General features: G+C 45.5%; 1 protein-coding gene across 1 annotated transcript in view; it reads left to right on the forward strand.

The window, feature by feature from the left end:
* LRP1 (LDL receptor protein 1) overlaps nucleotides 1-17,620 on the forward strand; it is a gene marked incomplete at its 3' end in the record, with an annotated part of 81,702 nt that extends 64,082 nt beyond the window's left edge. Inside the window, exons 58-77 of the mRNA XM_028310595.1 lie at nucleotides 574-739; nucleotides 1,022-1,104; nucleotides 1,179-1,405; nucleotides 2,007-2,087; nucleotides 2,319-2,425; nucleotides 3,232-3,446; nucleotides 4,153-4,286; nucleotides 5,361-5,490; nucleotides 6,130-6,344; nucleotides 9,981-10,196; nucleotides 10,900-11,055; nucleotides 12,067-12,267; nucleotides 13,920-14,086; nucleotides 14,715-14,855; nucleotides 15,461-15,652; nucleotides 16,196-16,284; nucleotides 16,533-16,634; nucleotides 17,036-17,108; nucleotides 17,197-17,258; nucleotides 17,473-17,620. Of these exons, the coding sequence (XP_028166396.1) occupies nucleotides 574-739; nucleotides 1,022-1,104; nucleotides 1,179-1,405; nucleotides 2,007-2,087; nucleotides 2,319-2,425; nucleotides 3,232-3,446; nucleotides 4,153-4,286; nucleotides 5,361-5,490; nucleotides 6,130-6,344; nucleotides 9,981-10,196; nucleotides 10,900-11,055; nucleotides 12,067-12,267; nucleotides 13,920-14,086; nucleotides 14,715-14,855; nucleotides 15,461-15,652; nucleotides 16,196-16,284; nucleotides 16,533-16,634; nucleotides 17,036-17,108; nucleotides 17,197-17,258; nucleotides 17,473-17,620 (2,905 nt within the window). The remainder of the gene's footprint in view (nucleotides 1-573; nucleotides 740-1,021; nucleotides 1,105-1,178; nucleotides 1,406-2,006; nucleotides 2,088-2,318; nucleotides 2,426-3,231; nucleotides 3,447-4,152; nucleotides 4,287-5,360; nucleotides 5,491-6,129; nucleotides 6,345-9,980; nucleotides 10,197-10,899; nucleotides 11,056-12,066; nucleotides 12,268-13,919; nucleotides 14,087-14,714; nucleotides 14,856-15,460; nucleotides 15,653-16,195; nucleotides 16,285-16,532; nucleotides 16,635-17,035; nucleotides 17,109-17,196; nucleotides 17,259-17,472) is intronic.
* Between the last annotated feature and the right edge of the window lie 500 nt (nucleotides 17,621-18,120).

The raw sequence follows: 18,120 nt of genomic DNA on the forward strand, positions 1-18,120 counted from the left end.
AGCGTCTGAGTAGTACACGAGACCTAAAGCCTTGTTTACACTAATCGAGTTATTTAGTCGAGTGGCGAATAATTTAGAAGCTAAATATGTACGAAAAATTTAGTCGAGTAGGTTACTATCGTTTAGACCCGATTCGACCAAACTTATATCCGAGAACAACTCTTAGTAATGGCAAATTGACAGTTTCAGTATGGGAAATATGTCAAAATGTCGAATAACTGACGATTAATTCTGAGATTAATATTTACTCTTGTTTGGTCGAATCCATCTTTTGTTTTATTTTGAGAGGCCAATAGCACCTTCCACCACGCGACCCTTCTCACTCGCTCACCAGCTAAATGAGTCCAAAACACTAATTACTTGTAAATTGTATTCGACCAAAGTAAAGAAAGAAAGAAAAAACATTTATTTGGTACCAAAAAATAAAACAATAAGTACAATCAACTTAAAAAAGTACGAACGGTTTTTTGGTCAGTAGCTATTAGTTTAGTTACTAAAGTCGAGTTGCTCTACTATATCACTCGACTAGTGCTCACAAGGCTTGTCGCAGCGCTGACGCGAGCTCTCCGGCAGACGTGGACGAGTGCGCGGTGCTGAACGGCGAGTGCGCGCACAACTGCACCGACCTGGCCGTGGGCCGCGCCTGCTGGTGCCGCGCGGGCTGGCGGCGCGGGCCCCGGGGCGCCTGCCGCGACGTCGACGAGTGCCAGGAGGACGACCCCTGCGACCACCGCTGCAGGTACACATACTTATCCCAACACACTTTCTCACCACTCACTGCAACTCCTATATAGCCAGAATCTTGATCTTTCATTGGAGATCAAGCTTCAAGCATCAAGATCCAATCAGTGATGGTTGGTCTCGGACGATAGTACCGCTGCCGAGTACGCACAAAACTTTGAATTTTTTTAAAACTATATTTGTGGGTTTTCGTACCTTCTAATAATTTAATTGATGCGTAAGTCGTATGAAATTAGTCCGTTTCTATTTATCATAATTAACGTGCGACTATCGCTTGTAGAAACACCATGGGCAGCTTCGTGTGCTCGTGCGAGGAGGGCTACAAACTGATGGCGGACCGCATCAGCTGCACGCCGATATCGAGTGAGTACCAGGAGCTATGCTGAGCGAGCGATTTCTGCCAACAATGCACCTCACACACTACCTTTGACTGACAGCCGTGGCGGCGACGCTGATCTTCACGAACCGGTACTACATCCGGCAAGCGGCGCTGGAGGGCGGCGCGTCGTGGCTGCTGGCGCACAACCTCAGCAACGCGGTCGCGCTGGACGCCTGGTGGCGCGCGCGCTGCCTGCTGTGGAGCGACGTCACGCGCGCCGGCTCCTGCGTGCGCCGCCACTGCCGCGCGCACTGGCGCGACGCCACGCCCGCCGGCGACTTCCAGGTGAGACACGACGACACGACCTCAGCGACGCGGTCGCGCTGGACGCCTGGTGGCGCGCGCGCTGCCTGCTGTGGAGCGACGTCACGCGCGCCGGCTCCTGCGTGCGCCGCCACTGCCGCGCGCACTGGCGCGACGCCACGCCCGCCGGCGACTTCCAGGTGAGACACGACGACACGACCTCAGCGACGCGGTCGCGCTGGACGCCTGGTGGCGCGCGCGCTGCCTGCTGTGGAGCGACGTCACGCGCGCCGGCTCCTGCGTGCGCCGCCACTGCCGCGCGCACTGGCGCGACGCCACGCCCGCCGGCGACTTCCAGGTGAGACACGACGACACGACCTCAGCGACGCGGTCGCGCTGGACGCTCAAGGTGGATCGACGACCTCATAAGGAAGAGGACTGGATGTAGGCCGCTACCACCCGCGCGATATGGAAATCATTGGGGAAGGCCTATGTTCAGCAGTGGACATCTTATGGCTAAAATGATAATGAAGCACTTCGCCCAAAGTTAGGCAGAAATCTTATGTCATCCACTGTCATTACGTTGGATGAAATGGTTCCGAGGTGATATAAGGACACTAAAAAATCCACTTTCTTCACCCAGATGCTGCACGGCGCCACGCTGCAGAACCCCGACGGGCTGGCTGTGGACTGGGTCGGCGAGAACCTCTACTGGTGTGACAAGGTACTGTTTCATATTTGCCTCACGTAAAATTTAAGTTTCGTCCCTCAATCGAAATTAGTTGTTGCTTATAATTGCCGTTTTGAAAATATGGACTGTTGAAAAAAATTAGATGCTTTTGTAGTCGTCTGAGTGACTAGGACGCATTGTAATTTTGTATCGTCTTAAAGATAAACGCATGGATCAGTTATGTAGACGTGGTGTCGACTTTAAAACCTCGCTAAATGTTGACAGGGAACCGATACGATCGAAGTGTCGCGTCTGGACGGCGCGCACCGCCGCGTGTTACTGCGCGGCGGGCTGCAGGAGCCTCGTGCACTCGCGCTACACCCGGCGCAAGGGTAAGTGTATAGTTGTGTTACGCTTGGTACACCGATCTCGTCTCATAGGAGGCGAACTTCTCGTACGGCTGGCAAGGATCTACCCAGTGCCATAGGGCCGTCTGTATTGTGACGAGACAAAGAGTCAAAGAATTTGTAAGAATTTGTAGGGAGCGAAGAATGTAGAAGAACTCAGCGTAGGAACGTCCACCAGAAGGTCAATGACCTCATAAAGGTGCTGGATGCAGGCCGCTACCAACCGGGCGATGTGAAGTCATTGGGTGGATGGTCTATGTACAGCAATGGACGTCCTGTGGCTGAAATGATGATGATGAAGAATGTGGAGCGTTAGAATGCAACCGCGACGGGTGGGCAGACGCAATGAGGGCCATCGTTTTAGCGCTCACCAGTTAGCGCCACTGTAGAGTAAGGTCCTGTCACTTGCTAGTAGCGAAGACAGTGGCACCAACTGGTGAGCGCTAAAGTGGTAGGAGGACTATCGCATTTGCACTCATCAAGATGGCGCCACTGTAGAGGAAGGTCCTGTCAATCGCCAGGGGTGCCAACTGTTAAGTATAAAAACGATAGCCCTCATTCCGCACACGTCTCCTGTGATTTGGTCTGTAAAACTGAAAGGGATGACCATGAAAAGGTGGAGGGTTCGTCGTGTTACAAACACATCATTCAGTGTCTTCGTTAACGAGTGGTTCTCCTGATTCAGCCAGTATAACCGAAAGGTTGAGATGACCAATGAAAGGTGGAGGAGAGTTCGTCGTGTAAACACATCGTTCAGTGCCCTCGTGAACGTTGTTCTCGTATGTCCTCAGCACGCTGTACTGGTCGGACTGGGGCGGCGCGGCGCACATCGGGCGCGCCGGATTAGACGGCAGCGCGCGGCGGATCCTCTTAGCCGGGCTGGGCTGGCCCAACGCGCTCACGGTGTCACCGGCTTCCAAGGAGCTGTACTTCGCGGATGCACGCGAGGACTACATCGCCGTCGCCGATCTTGATGGCAATAATGTGCGCGTGCTGCTCTCTCGTGGTTAGTACATGTTTGTTGTCTTTTGTGCACCTCTCAGCACACTGAGCGTCACCGTCCATTGCGGTGTATAGGTAGACGCTTAATCTTTCGACGCGTCGCGTACGCATCATTATGTACGCAGTGTAGGTGTACTACACCAAGCGAACGAAGACGCATACGCATCTAGTACGCTACGCCGCCGTGGACGGTGATGCTGAGATCCACTGGGTTCACTTATCAATGAGCCGTTGTTACTAAAAATTAAATTTTTTTTGGTTCTTTAAAGTCTCCATAGGGCTTAATATGAGTTTTCATCAAAAGTCATCACTAGTGAGCCCGTTTAAAAAAAATCTATGAAGATTTTAGTTCTTGAAAGCATCCGCTAGGGGCGCTGTATAATCCTTCATACATTTAATGTATTTTTTTTACGCGCTCACTAGTGACGACGTTAGATGTAAACTCACACTAAGCCCTCTGAACTCATTAGATTTATCAGTTGCGTGCTTTTGTTAAGATACTGTAAAGCCTGGTCCGTGAGCACGTAGAATCCCGTCCAATGACCCCAAGCTCGCACACTCACTGCGGGCGCGCGTCGCACAGTCGCGACAGCAATATAATTACGCGCGAGCGATAAGGATGGGTAGCTTGGGGTCATTGGGCGGGATTCTACGTGCTCACGGACCAGGCTTTAGTTGAAAGGTGAGAGTAACGTTGTAATCGTGTGCAGAGCGCATGCCGTGGCTGCGGCTGCACCACGTGTTCGCGGTGGCGGCGTGGGCGGGCCGCGTGTACTGGAGCGACTGGGAGACGCGCTCGCTCGAGAGCTGCCGCCGCCGCCGCCTGCCGCCGCGCCTCTACCAGGTCGGACAATACATCTAAGCTTTAGATTCTAAAGCTTCAACCACCAACGCGTGCAGATCGCCATCGCCGGCGCGATCATAGGCCAATGATAGAAACCTGTCATTGGCTTATGATCGCGCCAGCGATGGCGATCTACACGCGTTGGTGTGGTTGAAGCTTAATACTTTTGCATTCGCTGTGTGCGGGATGACAGACCCTAATGACCACAACTTTTGTGGAGAGGGATCTGTCAAATTAACAATTTATGGCGATTGTATGGTTTGATATCGATTTTCAGTTAATACACATCGCGCGAGCGATTTGCACATAGTGAATGGAACATCCCCCACCTGCTCTTGATCATTCTCGTTACCAGTCATAAACTGGCCGAAACGAGGGTAGTGTGCGCGAAACTGCGTCTGCTTTGGCAGGTTGCACTCGATCGCGCACACTACTTGACCCCTTACAAATTATTTAATCTTCGTCTATGTCCCCGTGTGCGACTCTACCCCTTCTGGGGCTATAACGATCACCAAAACGGGTGGCACCCTATGACGCCCAGCCGCTCGGGGTTGACCTCCTCCTGTGCCGCTCGTACGCGAAGTCTTTGAGCCGTTTGAAGTTCGCCAAACGTTATTCGTTAATAGAACAAATCCCACCGCCACCCATGGTTCTTCCTGCCTCACGTTGTATGAATCGAATCTCAGGAGAACGCGCGGGTACTTACTTGCTCGCGACTCTTTTCCCCGGGCGCTTTGCTTGACTCCTTACTTTATCTGATCCATGTCCCTTCTCATAGTCAATTTTCCCCATCTGGAGCTTGACACCATAAATACGTTGATAATAATATCATCACTTCTCGAAACTTCGCCTGATTGTGTGCTAGGAGTGCGCGAAGTCGCGCAGCGCGATCCAGTTAGCGACTACTTGTGAGGTCCTGGTTATAAACAGGCCCTTGCTTAACTCTCTGTATCGCATCGTGAACAGAACAACGTAATGTAGCCGGCTTTATGTGTGCAGACGGGCAACGTGTCGCTGGGCACGCGCATCGTGAATGAATGGAACAATGTAATGTAGCCAGCTTTATGTTTGCAGACGGGCAACGTGTCGCTGGGCGCTGCGCTGGAGCGCGGCGGCGCGCACGACTGCCGCACGCTGCTGTCCACCGTGCACAAGCCCATGGACCTGCGCGTGCTGCACCCCGCGCGCCAGCCGCCCATGCCCGGTCAGTCAACAGGGCTTACACCCGTATTCACAAGCGATGCTTGCTTAATCGTATATTATTATTTTTTATTTTACGTCTTTTGTCTTTTGTGATGTCCATGGCAATAAATGTTTCTTTCTTTCTTTAATTCTTAAGAGAAGCAGCAAATCGAAAGCACAGCGTTGATTAGAGCTCTGTGATTGGTTCGTATGTCACCCTGTGCGCCCACGCGCACTGTGAGACCACATAGTAATGTTTGTGAATACGGGCGCTAATATCCTACCACTGCATCTTCTGTATAGTTAGGATTTACAGCTTGGTCTCTAGTAAAACCCACCCAGTGAAGGTTAAGTAGTCCTGGGGGATAGCTAGTCTTGAAACCCGCAACATTTATAAAGCTGAAGAGTTTACTTGGTTGGTTGAACGCGGTAATATCAGAAATTACTGGTCTGATTTAATATCATCACGCTACGACCAATAGGAGCAAGAGTAGACCAGCTTCTTAATATTTTCTTACAAACGAGCATGCCAAGATAAATGCTGAGCGGACCTATCGACACAATGGTTAAGTTCTTATCATTGTTTTTGGTCTCATTGTTTTTTATGTACCTACTTACTGTGTCAATAAACTTTCTCTATTCTATTCTTGTCCGTCCCCAGAGTTGTCGGCGCTGTGTGCATCTCTGAACTGCTCCGGACTATGCCTGCTGACACCAGCTGAAGAGGGCGGCGCGGCGGGCGCGCGCTGCGAGTGCCCCGAGCACTTCGTGCTGCGAGCCGACGGGCGCACGTGCGCGCCCAACTGCACCGAGGCGCAGTTCGTCTGCGCCACCACGCTCAAGTGCATCCCCTTCTGGTGGCGCTGCGACACGCAGGTTCGTATGAAACGGCCGGCTCATCTCAAATCAAATCATGTAATTAAGAAGTCGGCTCTCAAACAACACTTTTATTGTTCTGTTTATAAATTCAATGAGGGCTATCGTTTTCAACCGACTTCAAAAAAGGAGGAGGTTCTCAATTCGACCCGTATGTTTTTTTTTTCTATGTTTGTTACGCGATAACTCCGCCAATTATGAACCGATTTTAACAAATCTTTTTTCTGCGTATAGGTAATACCTCAAGAGTGGTCCCATTTAAATTTAATAATAGAAAAACCAACCCCCAAGGGTGGAAAATTGGGGATGAACTTTTTTATACGCAATATCTCCGCCGATTATAAATCAATTTGGATGATTATTTTTTTGTTGAATAGGTATTATCAAAAGGGTGGTTTCATGCGAATTTGAAGAAAATATTTCACCCCCAAGGGTGGAGAATTGGGGATGAACTTTTTATACCCAATATTTTCAATTTTTAGTTTTTTTTTTGTGTTCACGCATTTGAAGTCGGTTTTATTTTTTTAAAAAGTTAATTATAGCGCTCACCAGTTAGCGCCACTGTAGAGTAAGGTCCTGTCACTTGCTAGTAGCGAAGATAGTGGCACCAACTGGTGAGCGCTAAAGTGGTAGGAGGACTATCGCAATTGCACTCATCAAGATGGCGCCACTGTAGAGTAAGGTCCTGTCAATCGCCAGGGGTGCCAACTGTTAAGTATAAAAATGATAGCCCTCATTGAAATCTAATCATTTATTCAGTACTTAGGCCCTTTCGCCCTACCATCTTTTCAGAACAATATATGGACCGAGGGCTTAGTGTCAGTACATCAAACATCGTCATTAGCGAGCGCGTTAAAAAATTAAATGAAAATTATAGTTCTTGAAAGTTTCCGCTAGGGGCGCTGTAAAATCCAGGTGCGATTGCGGTCAAATACCTTCCTTGTCTTGCATTAAAAAAATACATTTAATGTAACTTTTTTACGCAGTCGACATCGCATGCGTTCGACGTAAACTCGCACTACGCCTCCTGGTGCTGCGAAGTGACGGAAGAAACACAGTCAACAAAAGTCAGACATATTGTATGTAATTTGTACGAGCACACTCGACATTTTATATTTCGCCGACACCGCATTTTACCGTCAACGCTTAACTCAATTGTTATAATATTTTTCAGTGCAATAAACAAGCTCATCGGTGACGGACACTTTCATTTAACACTAGCTGACCCGGCGAACTTTGTTCCGCCTTAATGGCAATAAATAAGCAGACTTTTTTTTTATTTCGAACGGGATAAAAAGTATCCTATGTCCTTCTCCTGGCTCTAAACTACCTCCCTGACAATTTTCAGCTAAATCGGTTCAGCCGTTCTTGAGTTATAAGTGGAGTAACTAACACGACTTTTTTTTATATATACACCGTGTTACTTTGCATTCTTGCCATATTCACAGAGATAAAAGTAGGGAACAATACCTATAATTTAAGATAAACAAGAGACTCCCATAAAGAAAGTACACTGAGTTTTTAGTAAATTTGGTTTTGCAGTACAAATTAGAATAAACCAATTTTGTCTTGCACGTTCTACAGGTGCAAGTGGAATAAACCTAGTGGGCGTGGCCTAGTTCTTATTAATCTGTGATGTTTTTTGGCTCTGGGTACCAGCCTTTTTATCCAGTCATAATAATTATTTTAAAATACTCTTCAGTTGATTTTAGATTTTCCTTTCTACTTTACGGGCTTAGAACCGTCAAAAATACGTAATAATTATTAGGCTTTTAATTAATTTATAACATTGTTCCCTATTTTTATAAATAAATAAATTAAGTATGAAATGAAATCACCTTATTCACAATTAATTATTTAATTTTATAAGTTCCTACTTACAAAGTTTACGTACTGTGAAGCAAGTGTTCAAAGTGTCCTCCGTTCTGATGAAGGCACAGTCTAGCACGGCGAAGCGTAGGTATTTCGCTTTAGTTTTCGCAACACATAAACGTTTTGTCTCACAGTTTCGCTGAAACAATACTTTCACGTAACACGTTTACACTATTTATCTCTTCTGCGCATACCAGGTCATTTCAAGTCCATTGGTGTTAGGTCCGAAGGTCGTGGTGGCCAAGCTACTGGACCCCCTCGTCCAATCCACTGTTCACCAAACGTATTATTCGCGCACTTGACGTCCTTATTGTGGGGGAGCACCATCCTGCTGGTAGTAGAGCATTTGGTGTAACGCTAAGGGTACGTCATCGAGCATTTCGTCTAAGACGTCTTGCAGACACTCCAAGCACCATTTTCAACCGACTTCAAAAAAGGAGGAGGTTCTCAATTCGACCCGTATGTTTTTTTTTTTTTTTTTCTATGTTTGTTACGCGATAACTCCGCCAATTATGAACCGATTTGGACAAATCTTTTTTCGGCGTATAGGTAATACCTCAAGGGTGGTCCCATTTAAATTTANCAACGCGGTGTCACTTCGACCAATAGTGTCGTCGCATTAACATGATATTTCTCTCTCGCTCTGTGCCGTCTCGCTCATAACACATTACGGTCTGTGTTGTTGATGGGTGCGACCAGCGAGTGAGTGAGATGGCGATATGTGAGGAGCGTTTCTCTCGCTCACTCAACTCTATAGTTTGGTTTCAGTTTTATAATAATAAAAAAAAAAATGTGTATGTATGTAGGTACGACATAAAAAATNAAAAAGGTAATCATGATTAAATTATTCGTTGTTTGCATACACTTCAGTCATTTATGTATTATTTAAAACGTGATTTGTGATTGATGGATTTCTCAGTTTTTTACAAAAGTGTCAAAAAGACATTTTAAAGACAATAGATTGCAATAGATTTTCAACCGACTTCAAAAAAGGAGGAGGTTCTCAATTCGACCCGTATGTTTTTTTTTTTTTTCTATGTTTGTTACGCGATAACTCCGCCAATTATGAACCGATTTGAACAAATCTTTTTTCTGCGTATAGGTAATACCTCAAGGGTGGTCCCATTTAAATTTAATAATAGAAAAAACAACCCCCAAGGGTGGAAAATTGGGGATGAACTTTTTTATACGCAATATCTCCGCCGATTATAAATCAATTTGAACGATTATTTTTTTGTTGAATAGGTATTATCAAAAGGGTGGTTTCATGCGAATTTGAAGAAAATATTTCACCCCCAAGGGTGGAAAATTGGGGATGAACTTTTTTATACGCAATATTTTTAATTTTTAGTTATTTTTTTGTGTTCACGCATTTGAAGTCGGTTTTATTTTTTTAAAAAGTTAATTATTAAAAATACAATAAAAAGTAAAAAAGTCTCCATCGCCATCGCTAACAAGTGATGTGCATGCGTTACGATAATTAGTGATGTGTTTAACAGATTGTCGATAAAATAAAATACTCAAAATTAAAAATCAAAATTTTCGGGCATTATTTTTTAACGGATTTGTGTTCAGTATCAGTAATATAGTTAACTCTGTAAATATGGCAAGAATGCAAAGTAACACCCTGTATAGATTCCGCTCCCGAAAACTTATCCTACTTGTACTCAACTACTGCATCTAAACTTAACTACATCAACATACTATCACCAAGTGTAAGGGAACTAACCCCTAATTAAAGAAAAAATATTATCCGTGTTGCAGGACGACTGCGGCGACGGGTCGGACGAGCCGGCGTCGTGTCCCACGTTCCGCTGCGCGCCCGGCCAGTTCCAGTGCGGCTCTGCGCACGCCAGCCTCGACGCGCCCGGTGCTGCCACCACCCCCGTCGGGCCCGCACCCGCCTGCCTGCATCCTGCGCACATCTGCGACGGGGTCACGCACTGCGCTGACGGCAGCGATGAGAGGGACTGCGACGCGGTGAGACTTATGCAACATGCAATAAAAATTTTGAATTTGAATTTGACTTGTCAATGTGTGATAGATAATATATTCTGTTTATTTAAAGGCTTATGACATATCTGCTCTACACTGTAACATCTAGTAACACTGGTGATAAAATGGTTTTGACGCAGAACGTAATCTCATAAGTCGTAAAATGTCAATATAGTCACTATCTCAAAAAGCCACTTTTGCAAAATTCATTTTCGCAAAATGATACTTTCGCACAATATCACTTGCGCTATAATGTCATTCATATTATTTTTGCTGTATATTTTTTACATTTTAAAACAGGCATTTTTTGCGAAAGTGACCATAATTATGCTTATTTGCGAAACGATGACGTAATGTGTCAAACTTGCTTTTACCTTTCAATTTTAAAGTTAAGAAATAGATTGGAAGCGGTTAGCTGTGGACTGAAACATTTTTATTAACAACACTGGCGTAAACATTAACAGAAACTTTGCAGAACATAAATTCAGATGTAACATATAGCCACGGTTGCATGTACAAGTCAAAAAAAGCCCACAGGTAGTAACTTGAATCTCATTTATTCCGAACCAAATTTGAGTATATGTAGGGGCCGTCTAAAACCTACATACCGCGATTCAACCTACAGACAGCGCCATCCATCGGCAACTCAATACACTACATATATGAAGCTTAACATTGAACATTGCAGTTCACGTGCCTGGGCACGCAGCTGAAGTGCGCGGGCAACGCGTCGCTGGGCGTGCGCGCGCGCTGCGTGGCGGGCGCGCGCTGCGACGGCCGCGCCGACTGCCCCGACGCCTCCGACGAAGCCGAATGCCCGCCGCACACCTGCCCGCCGCATCACGTGAGTGTTTTGCAATGGCCTTTTTCACTAAGGATATTTATTGCCTGCGAGCGACGTAGACCGGAGGGAGTGGCGAACTTTCTGCGAACGGGCAATGTTCGGTTCGCGAGCGAACATAGATGACAAGCGCTTTTGGGACGCTCACTATCGAAGCAACAATATGTGCTTTGAATGACTGAGAGTAGTGCGTGTGCTACTCGCCTATCATAATTAACTTTTAAAAAAAAATATAACCGACTTCAAATGCGTGAACACAAAATAAAACTAAAAATTAAAAATATTGCGTATAAAAAAGTTCATCCCCAATTTTCCACCCTTAGGGGTGAAATATTTTCTTCAAATTCGCATGAAACCACCCTTTTGATAATGCCTATTCAACAAAAAAATAATCGTTCAAATTGATTTATAATCGGCGGAGATATTGCGTATAAAAGTTTTCCAGTTTCCCAGTTTTCCACCCTTGGGGGTTGTTTTTTCTATTATTAAATTTAAATGGGACCACCCTTGAGGTATTACCTATACGCCGAAAAAAGATTTGTTCAAATCGGTTCATAATTGGCGGAGTTATCGCGTAACAAACATAGAAAAAAAAAAAAAACATACGGGTCGAATTGAGAACCTCCTCCTTTTTTGAAGTCGGTTGAAAATTGAATAAAATGGATTGGTTCGACTAAACGATGTAACCTACCCGACAATTTTTTTTGTGTTCGGATATGGTTAGCTACTAATTTACTTGCCATTCGACTTATTTAATTTAATTGACTAGTGCGAACAAGGGTCTAGGTACAGTTCACAAGTGATTCATGAGTATTTTTTTTATATGAACTCAATTAAATTGACAAGGGAACGTGGTGAGGGATGTTTACTCGCCTGTCAAAGTCTAGAACAATTTGGATCAGCTCAACCGTCTAAATAATTTAGTAACTTACTCGACAAAATGTTGGCGTTAGTCACCTACTAAATTACTCGCCGTTTGACAAAAACAAAGCTTAACTCGTCCCTTGCTCGCAGTTCTCGTGCTTGGGCGGCGGCTGCGTGCCGCTGGTGTGGGTGTGCGACGCGGACGCGGACTGCGCGGACGGCAGCGACGAGGGCGCGCTGTGCGCCGCGCGCCGCTGTGCGCCCGGACACTTCCGCTGCGCATCCGGACGCTGCATCCCCGCCGAGTGGCTGTGCGACGCCGAGGCCGACTGCCCGCAGCGCGAGGACGAGGTACGAGGAACAGAAGCACTAGGATACATGGCACGATAAACTTTTATCGATTATGGACGATAAGCTTATACATTTGTATTTTGTCATCTAAAATGGACGATAAGATTTTATTATGGTGCATCCTAGTTCGGCAGAACACCTAAGCTCCAGTTCTTGAACGTATACATATACAGGGTCGAATCAGTTTATGCAACGTCATTAATTCGCATGAAAAGTGTTAAATTAAAAAGTTACGTTACTTTAAGGTAATGAGCACTTGAGTATGGCCGTCATAATGTTATGTTTGGCTTGCTAAAAACTGTCTGGAACTTTAAAAGTGTGTTTTGTTGGTTATGAGGAAATTACTGGTGAGTTATACAGTGTGTCCGGGCTTGTAGTGATCAAACTTTAAGGGCGTAATCTATGGACAACTTTATCGATGAAAATACTTCAAATTTGGGGCTTGACCCATTTCTCGCAAAATTACGAGGATTTAAGTTTTTAATTTTTAGTTTTCATCTCTTCCTTCAAAAAAAAGTGAAAGCGCGGGTAGCTTAACACTAATAAGCAAACATTTTATATCATGCGATAGCCAATAAAATTATCTATTAGCAGAAGTAGAAAACAGATACAAGTTTCATACATTTTAAGGGAGTGAGAATGGATTTAATTAGAAAAAAACATGACTTTTGTCACTTCTTTTTCAGTTATTTTCCAACACAAGAAAAACCAGGTCGTTAAGGTATGTTTTATTTGCATTGTATTATTAGTATTTGAGCTGTTCTACAAAACGAATGTAAATTTATTAGTCTATGTCTATTAGTTTCTACGTAATTGTTGAACAAAGATACCCCTTCCCAGCGGTTTCCATAGCGCACGCGACATGCGAAAATGCACTGCCTGAAAGAATCACACAACCTATTCCGATTACTATGGAAACCGCTGGGAAGGGGTATCTTTGTTCAACAATTACGTCGAAACTAATAGACGTAGACTAATAAATTTACATTCGTTTTGTAGAATGGCTCAAATACTAATAATACAATGCAAATAAAACATAACTTAACGACCTGGTTTTTCTTGTGTTGGAAAATAACTGAAAAAGAAGTGAAAAATGTCATGTTTTTTTCTAATTAAATCCATTCTTACTCCCTTAAAATGTATGAAACTTGTATCTGTTTTCTACTTCTGCTAATAGATAATTTTATTGGCTATCGCATGATATAAAATTTTTGCTTATTAGTGTTAAGCTACCCACGCTTTCATTTGTTTTTGAAGGAAGAGGTGAAAACTAAAAATTAAAAACTTAAATCCTCGTAATTTTGCGAGAAATGGGTCAAGCCCCAAATTTGAAGTATTTTCATCGATAAAATTGTCCATAGATTACGCCCTTAAAGTTTGATCACTACAAGCCCGGACACACTGTATAGATTAACAGCCGATTTCACCATCAATCCATAATTTGCAATTAACCACTGAACGTTTAGAAAAGGGGCAGATCGTTTAACTAAAGTGGTACTAGGGAACGCATAAGGGATTTATGTTGAAAATTGACATAAGTGACCCTTATATGCGAGTGGTCCTTGTAACGAGTTTGTGTGCGCGGGATTGATGATGAAAACTGGCATATAAGTGACATTTATGTGGCCCTTGTAACGAGTTTATGTTGGCAGGCGTCGTGCTCGGGCCGCGCGGGCCCGACGTGCGAGCCGACGTACTTCCGCTGCCCCTCGGGCCGCTGCGTGCCGGGCCGATGGCGCTGCGATGGCGAGGACGACTGCGGCGACGCGGCCGACGAGATGCACTGCGAGCCGCGCAACTGCTCCGAGTCCGAGTTCAGGTGGGGATAACTTGCTTTGCTTTTGAATCCACAGGTTGTTTCAATTTCTGATCGATTTCGTTGCGGGTCCAATGACGGTTTAACTTTCTCCTGAGACAAACTTGACTTTCACTTGCTGGGTTTTTATTGGCGATCAAGCTGAAAAAGAGAGGTGGGAATAGTCCCGTAGCGTAGGTTGTTTCAGTCGAAGACTGGTCAATATTAAATATTGAATACAGAGCATAAGCTAGCTATTTCACTCCTGTAGGCCTAGGATACGCGTTTATCGCGCCATTTTATTGATTTTCCCATACATTTTGACGTCTAAAATCATCGATAAGATTTTATCACGGCGCGCATCCTAGGCCGGCAGGACTGTTAAAAATGTTTGCAAGCGAGACAAAACACTCGTTAGTCCAACTTTGCAAGGCGTCAGCGCAGACAGCGTATGTAGATACAAATCTTTGCTTGTGTTTATGATCTCAGCATTCGTGAGTGACCTACACTTGTACGTCATATTTATTGCAACGAAAAAAGTGTTAGACAAACATAAATTGAAATTCATTTTTAAAAGGAGAATTCCTTTTGCCCTATGTTGAACATCAACAACCTTTGACTTCATTTCATTCCTTTCCCCCGGGTCTCGCAGATGCGGCAGCGGCGAGTGCGTCCGCGGCGCGCTGCGCTGCGACGGCGCGGCGGAGTGCGCGGACGGCTCGGACGAGGCGGGCTGCGCGCCGGCCTGCCCTCGCGCCGCCGCCTGCGCCTCCGGGGACGCCTGCGTGCCCAAGTAAACTTCATTTCACTAACGTGACATCTAAACTTGACCTTCATTGGTTGGGTTTTTGTGGCGGTCAAGCTGTAGATCCTGGCTACACAGGAGTTGCAGTGGTGGGAATAGTCCCGATAACGCTCAAAAAATCAAAATCATAATCAAAAATATTTATTCAGTTTAGACTACAAGTGGCACTTATGAACGTCAAAATATAAATAATAAAAAAAAAGAATAGGTAGTCCTTATTGGGCACTTTACATGTCTTCTTATCTTTTGGGCCCTACCAGCGCTTCGAGACAAATATATGGCAAGTGCCATCTTCATTTTGATACATTATATCTTAGTGACAAACTTTTGTGTTCAAATTGATAATACCAGTCAACAGCACATCGCACTATACATACATACATTTTTAAGTAAGTGTCGCTCTATAAGTACTATGCATTTGGCGATGCTTTGCCTTTAATGAAACAGACTAATCAACTTTGGCGATGATTATGACTTTCAGTCAAGAGTTTCCTACTGAAGCAATTTTTTTCGGGTTTAGTGAAAGCTAGCATTAGAATATAAGACCTCTCCTAAAGTTTTGCTTACGGTGTGACGTCGCTGCCACTTCACAGCTCGTGGTGGTGCGACGGGTCGCTGGACTGCGCGGACGGGTCGGACGAGGCGGCCTGCGGGCGCGCGGCGTGCGGCGGCTGGCGGCTGGCGTGCGCGCGCTGCGGCCCGCCCGCCTGGCGCTGCGACGCGCGCGCCGACTGCGGCGACCCCGCTGAGGAGCGCTGCGCGGACTGCCCTGACAACCAGCACCGGTCAGTATATTTGCAGCTACGGAAAATATCGCATTTCTTCCAGTACATTAAGAAAAATCGGCTTTGTTCTCATAAACTAAAATAAACAACAAAAAACTTTTATCAAATAGTTTATTCAGTACTTATGCCCTTTCCAAGGCGCTTATACACGTCCCAAATATAGCTAGTCCTATCACCACTTCGGGACAACATATGAGCTGGTGCTGAGAAATGGTAGGAGAAACTCAGTATTTTTTTGTTTATTATTTCAAGTCTAGCACATAACCCTATCAGTGCCTGAGGTATGTGAACGGTACGGGAGGAGTGACATTGTGACGTGACAGAACATATAAGTCTAAAGCACATCTGAAGTCTCGCTGACGTTTGACGTCACAAAACTCTTTCGTGCCGCTCCCATACCTTAAGCACTACTCAGTTTTGTGCCTAGTTGTGTGTGACTCCAGTTTCTTAAAATGCAAGGTTACTTTACGTGTATAGTGTGTATGTATTTAGAGCTCCATATATCCCCCTATTGTCCCGTGTAACACTATGCTTGTTTTGCAGATGTGACGACGGGACGTGCGTGCCCGAGAGCCTGGTGTGCGACGGGTACGCGGACTGCGGCCGCGGCAGCGACGAGAGTCCCGACCTCTGTGAGACCGCCAGCTATATCTGCTTATACTATATTCTTTTGATTAATCCTTCAATCCAAAGTCCTTCAAGGGCCCAATGACAAATCAAATTAAATAGTTCTTCAGTATAATAAAGCCTTTTCCAGGTCACTTATTCAGTTTAATATTCCCCAGACAAACTTGACCTTATCTTGTTTGAATTTTATTGGTGGTCAAGCTGTAGATCCTGGTTGCAAAAGAGTTGCAGTGTCTAACAGTGAACGTTTTAGGCCGCACGTGGCGCGGCGGCGAGCGCGACGGCGCGTGCGGCGCGCTGCAGGTGGCGTGCCCCGACGGCCGCTGCGTGCCCGCGCACGAGTCCTGCGACGGAGGTACCCACCTGTTTTGTATTCACTTGCTAAAGCCTGGTCTGCGAGCACGTACAATTTTATCCAATGACCCCAAGCTACCCATCCTTATCGCTCGCGCGTAATTATATTGCTGTCGCGACTGTGCGACGGGCGCCCGCTGTGAGTGTGCGAGCGTGTCAGCAACATAATAGGATGTGTAGCTTGGAATCATTGGACAAAATTCTACGTGCTCGCGGACCAGACTATAGTAACATTCGGTTCTTATGAAACCATCAACATACATGCATTTATATTGTATTATGTTTCTTGTAGTCAAACGGCTCATTCTATCTTTCTCCCGCATCCTAGCCCAGCTTGTGTGTATGTGCAATTTTTTATCGATAAACATGTATGTATACGTGATGAATGCTCGGTGTTCGCAGAGGAAGGCGCATGCTCGTGGCGCACGTGCTCGCAGCTGTGCCTGCCCAAGCGCAGCAACCACACCACCTGCAAGTGAGTGCTCTCATTCATTCATTAACTATCTTAATGAATCTCTAAAATTCCAAATGTGTGTGTAAATTCGTTTCTGACATGTTAACAGATGTGTGCCGGGCTACAAACAACGACAACTACCTGATGGAACACTGACTTGCGAATATCTCGGTGAGGAAACTGTTGTTACTTTAGCCCCGATTAAGGCTCAGTGGCCACCAAGGCGGAACACGGAGACGTGCCCCGAATAATCAATCAGATTTCATTGTACAATAATGAATGAAATCTGGTCACTCAAACAAAACATAACCACTCCGCCCTGATGGAAATCGGGTCTAAAGCATTCCCCTGTGGAGCCTCCGTGTTAACTGTTTGCTGTGTGCAGGCCAGCCGCCGCGCCTGCTGGTGGCGGCGGGCGCGTCGCTGTCGGTGCGCGCGCTGCACCGCGAGCGGCCCGCGCCCGGCGCCGCGCCCGCGCCGCTGTCGCCGCTTGCGACCACTGCTGCGCCCGCGCACAAGTCCGCTAACGACAGGTAAGCTTATACAATTGTTCAATATGATGCCTTCAAGGCGAAACGCAGCCGTTTGATCCATTTATAATTAAGGCCGGGTAGCAGAGAAAATGGCGAAAATGAGGTTTTCATTTTCCATTTTTGAGGTACTAAACAGTAAAATTAAAGGCTAAGATTTTTATTGGGCATAGTTGAGGATATTTTTTAGGGCTATTAACGGATGGAAACACGATTTGATGAAGTTGAATCGATAGAATATATTCCCAAAGTTACCTCTATTCGTTTTCTAAAAATGGTTTTATTTTTAAAATAAGCGATTTGAGATTCTAAATCTTTTACTAAACTAAAGTTCAGAAATAACTTGAGGGCTTTTAACGGATGAAATTTTTATATTGCGTCTTATTTAGTTACTATGTTAAAAAATGTGGAAAAAATCGTCCATGACGGCTTGGACAATCTCAATCAGTCGCGCGGTGGCGCTTACGGAGGACGGACGCGTGTCAGTTTTTTGGAATGTTTCA

This window comes from Ostrinia furnacalis, unplaced genomic scaffold, assembly GCF_004193835.3.
Source record: "Ostrinia furnacalis isolate ACB-3 unplaced genomic scaffold, ASM419383v2 OfSCF3046, whole genome shotgun sequence".
NCBI classification, from domain to species: domain Eukaryota; kingdom Metazoa; phylum Arthropoda; class Insecta; order Lepidoptera; family Crambidae; genus Ostrinia; species Ostrinia furnacalis.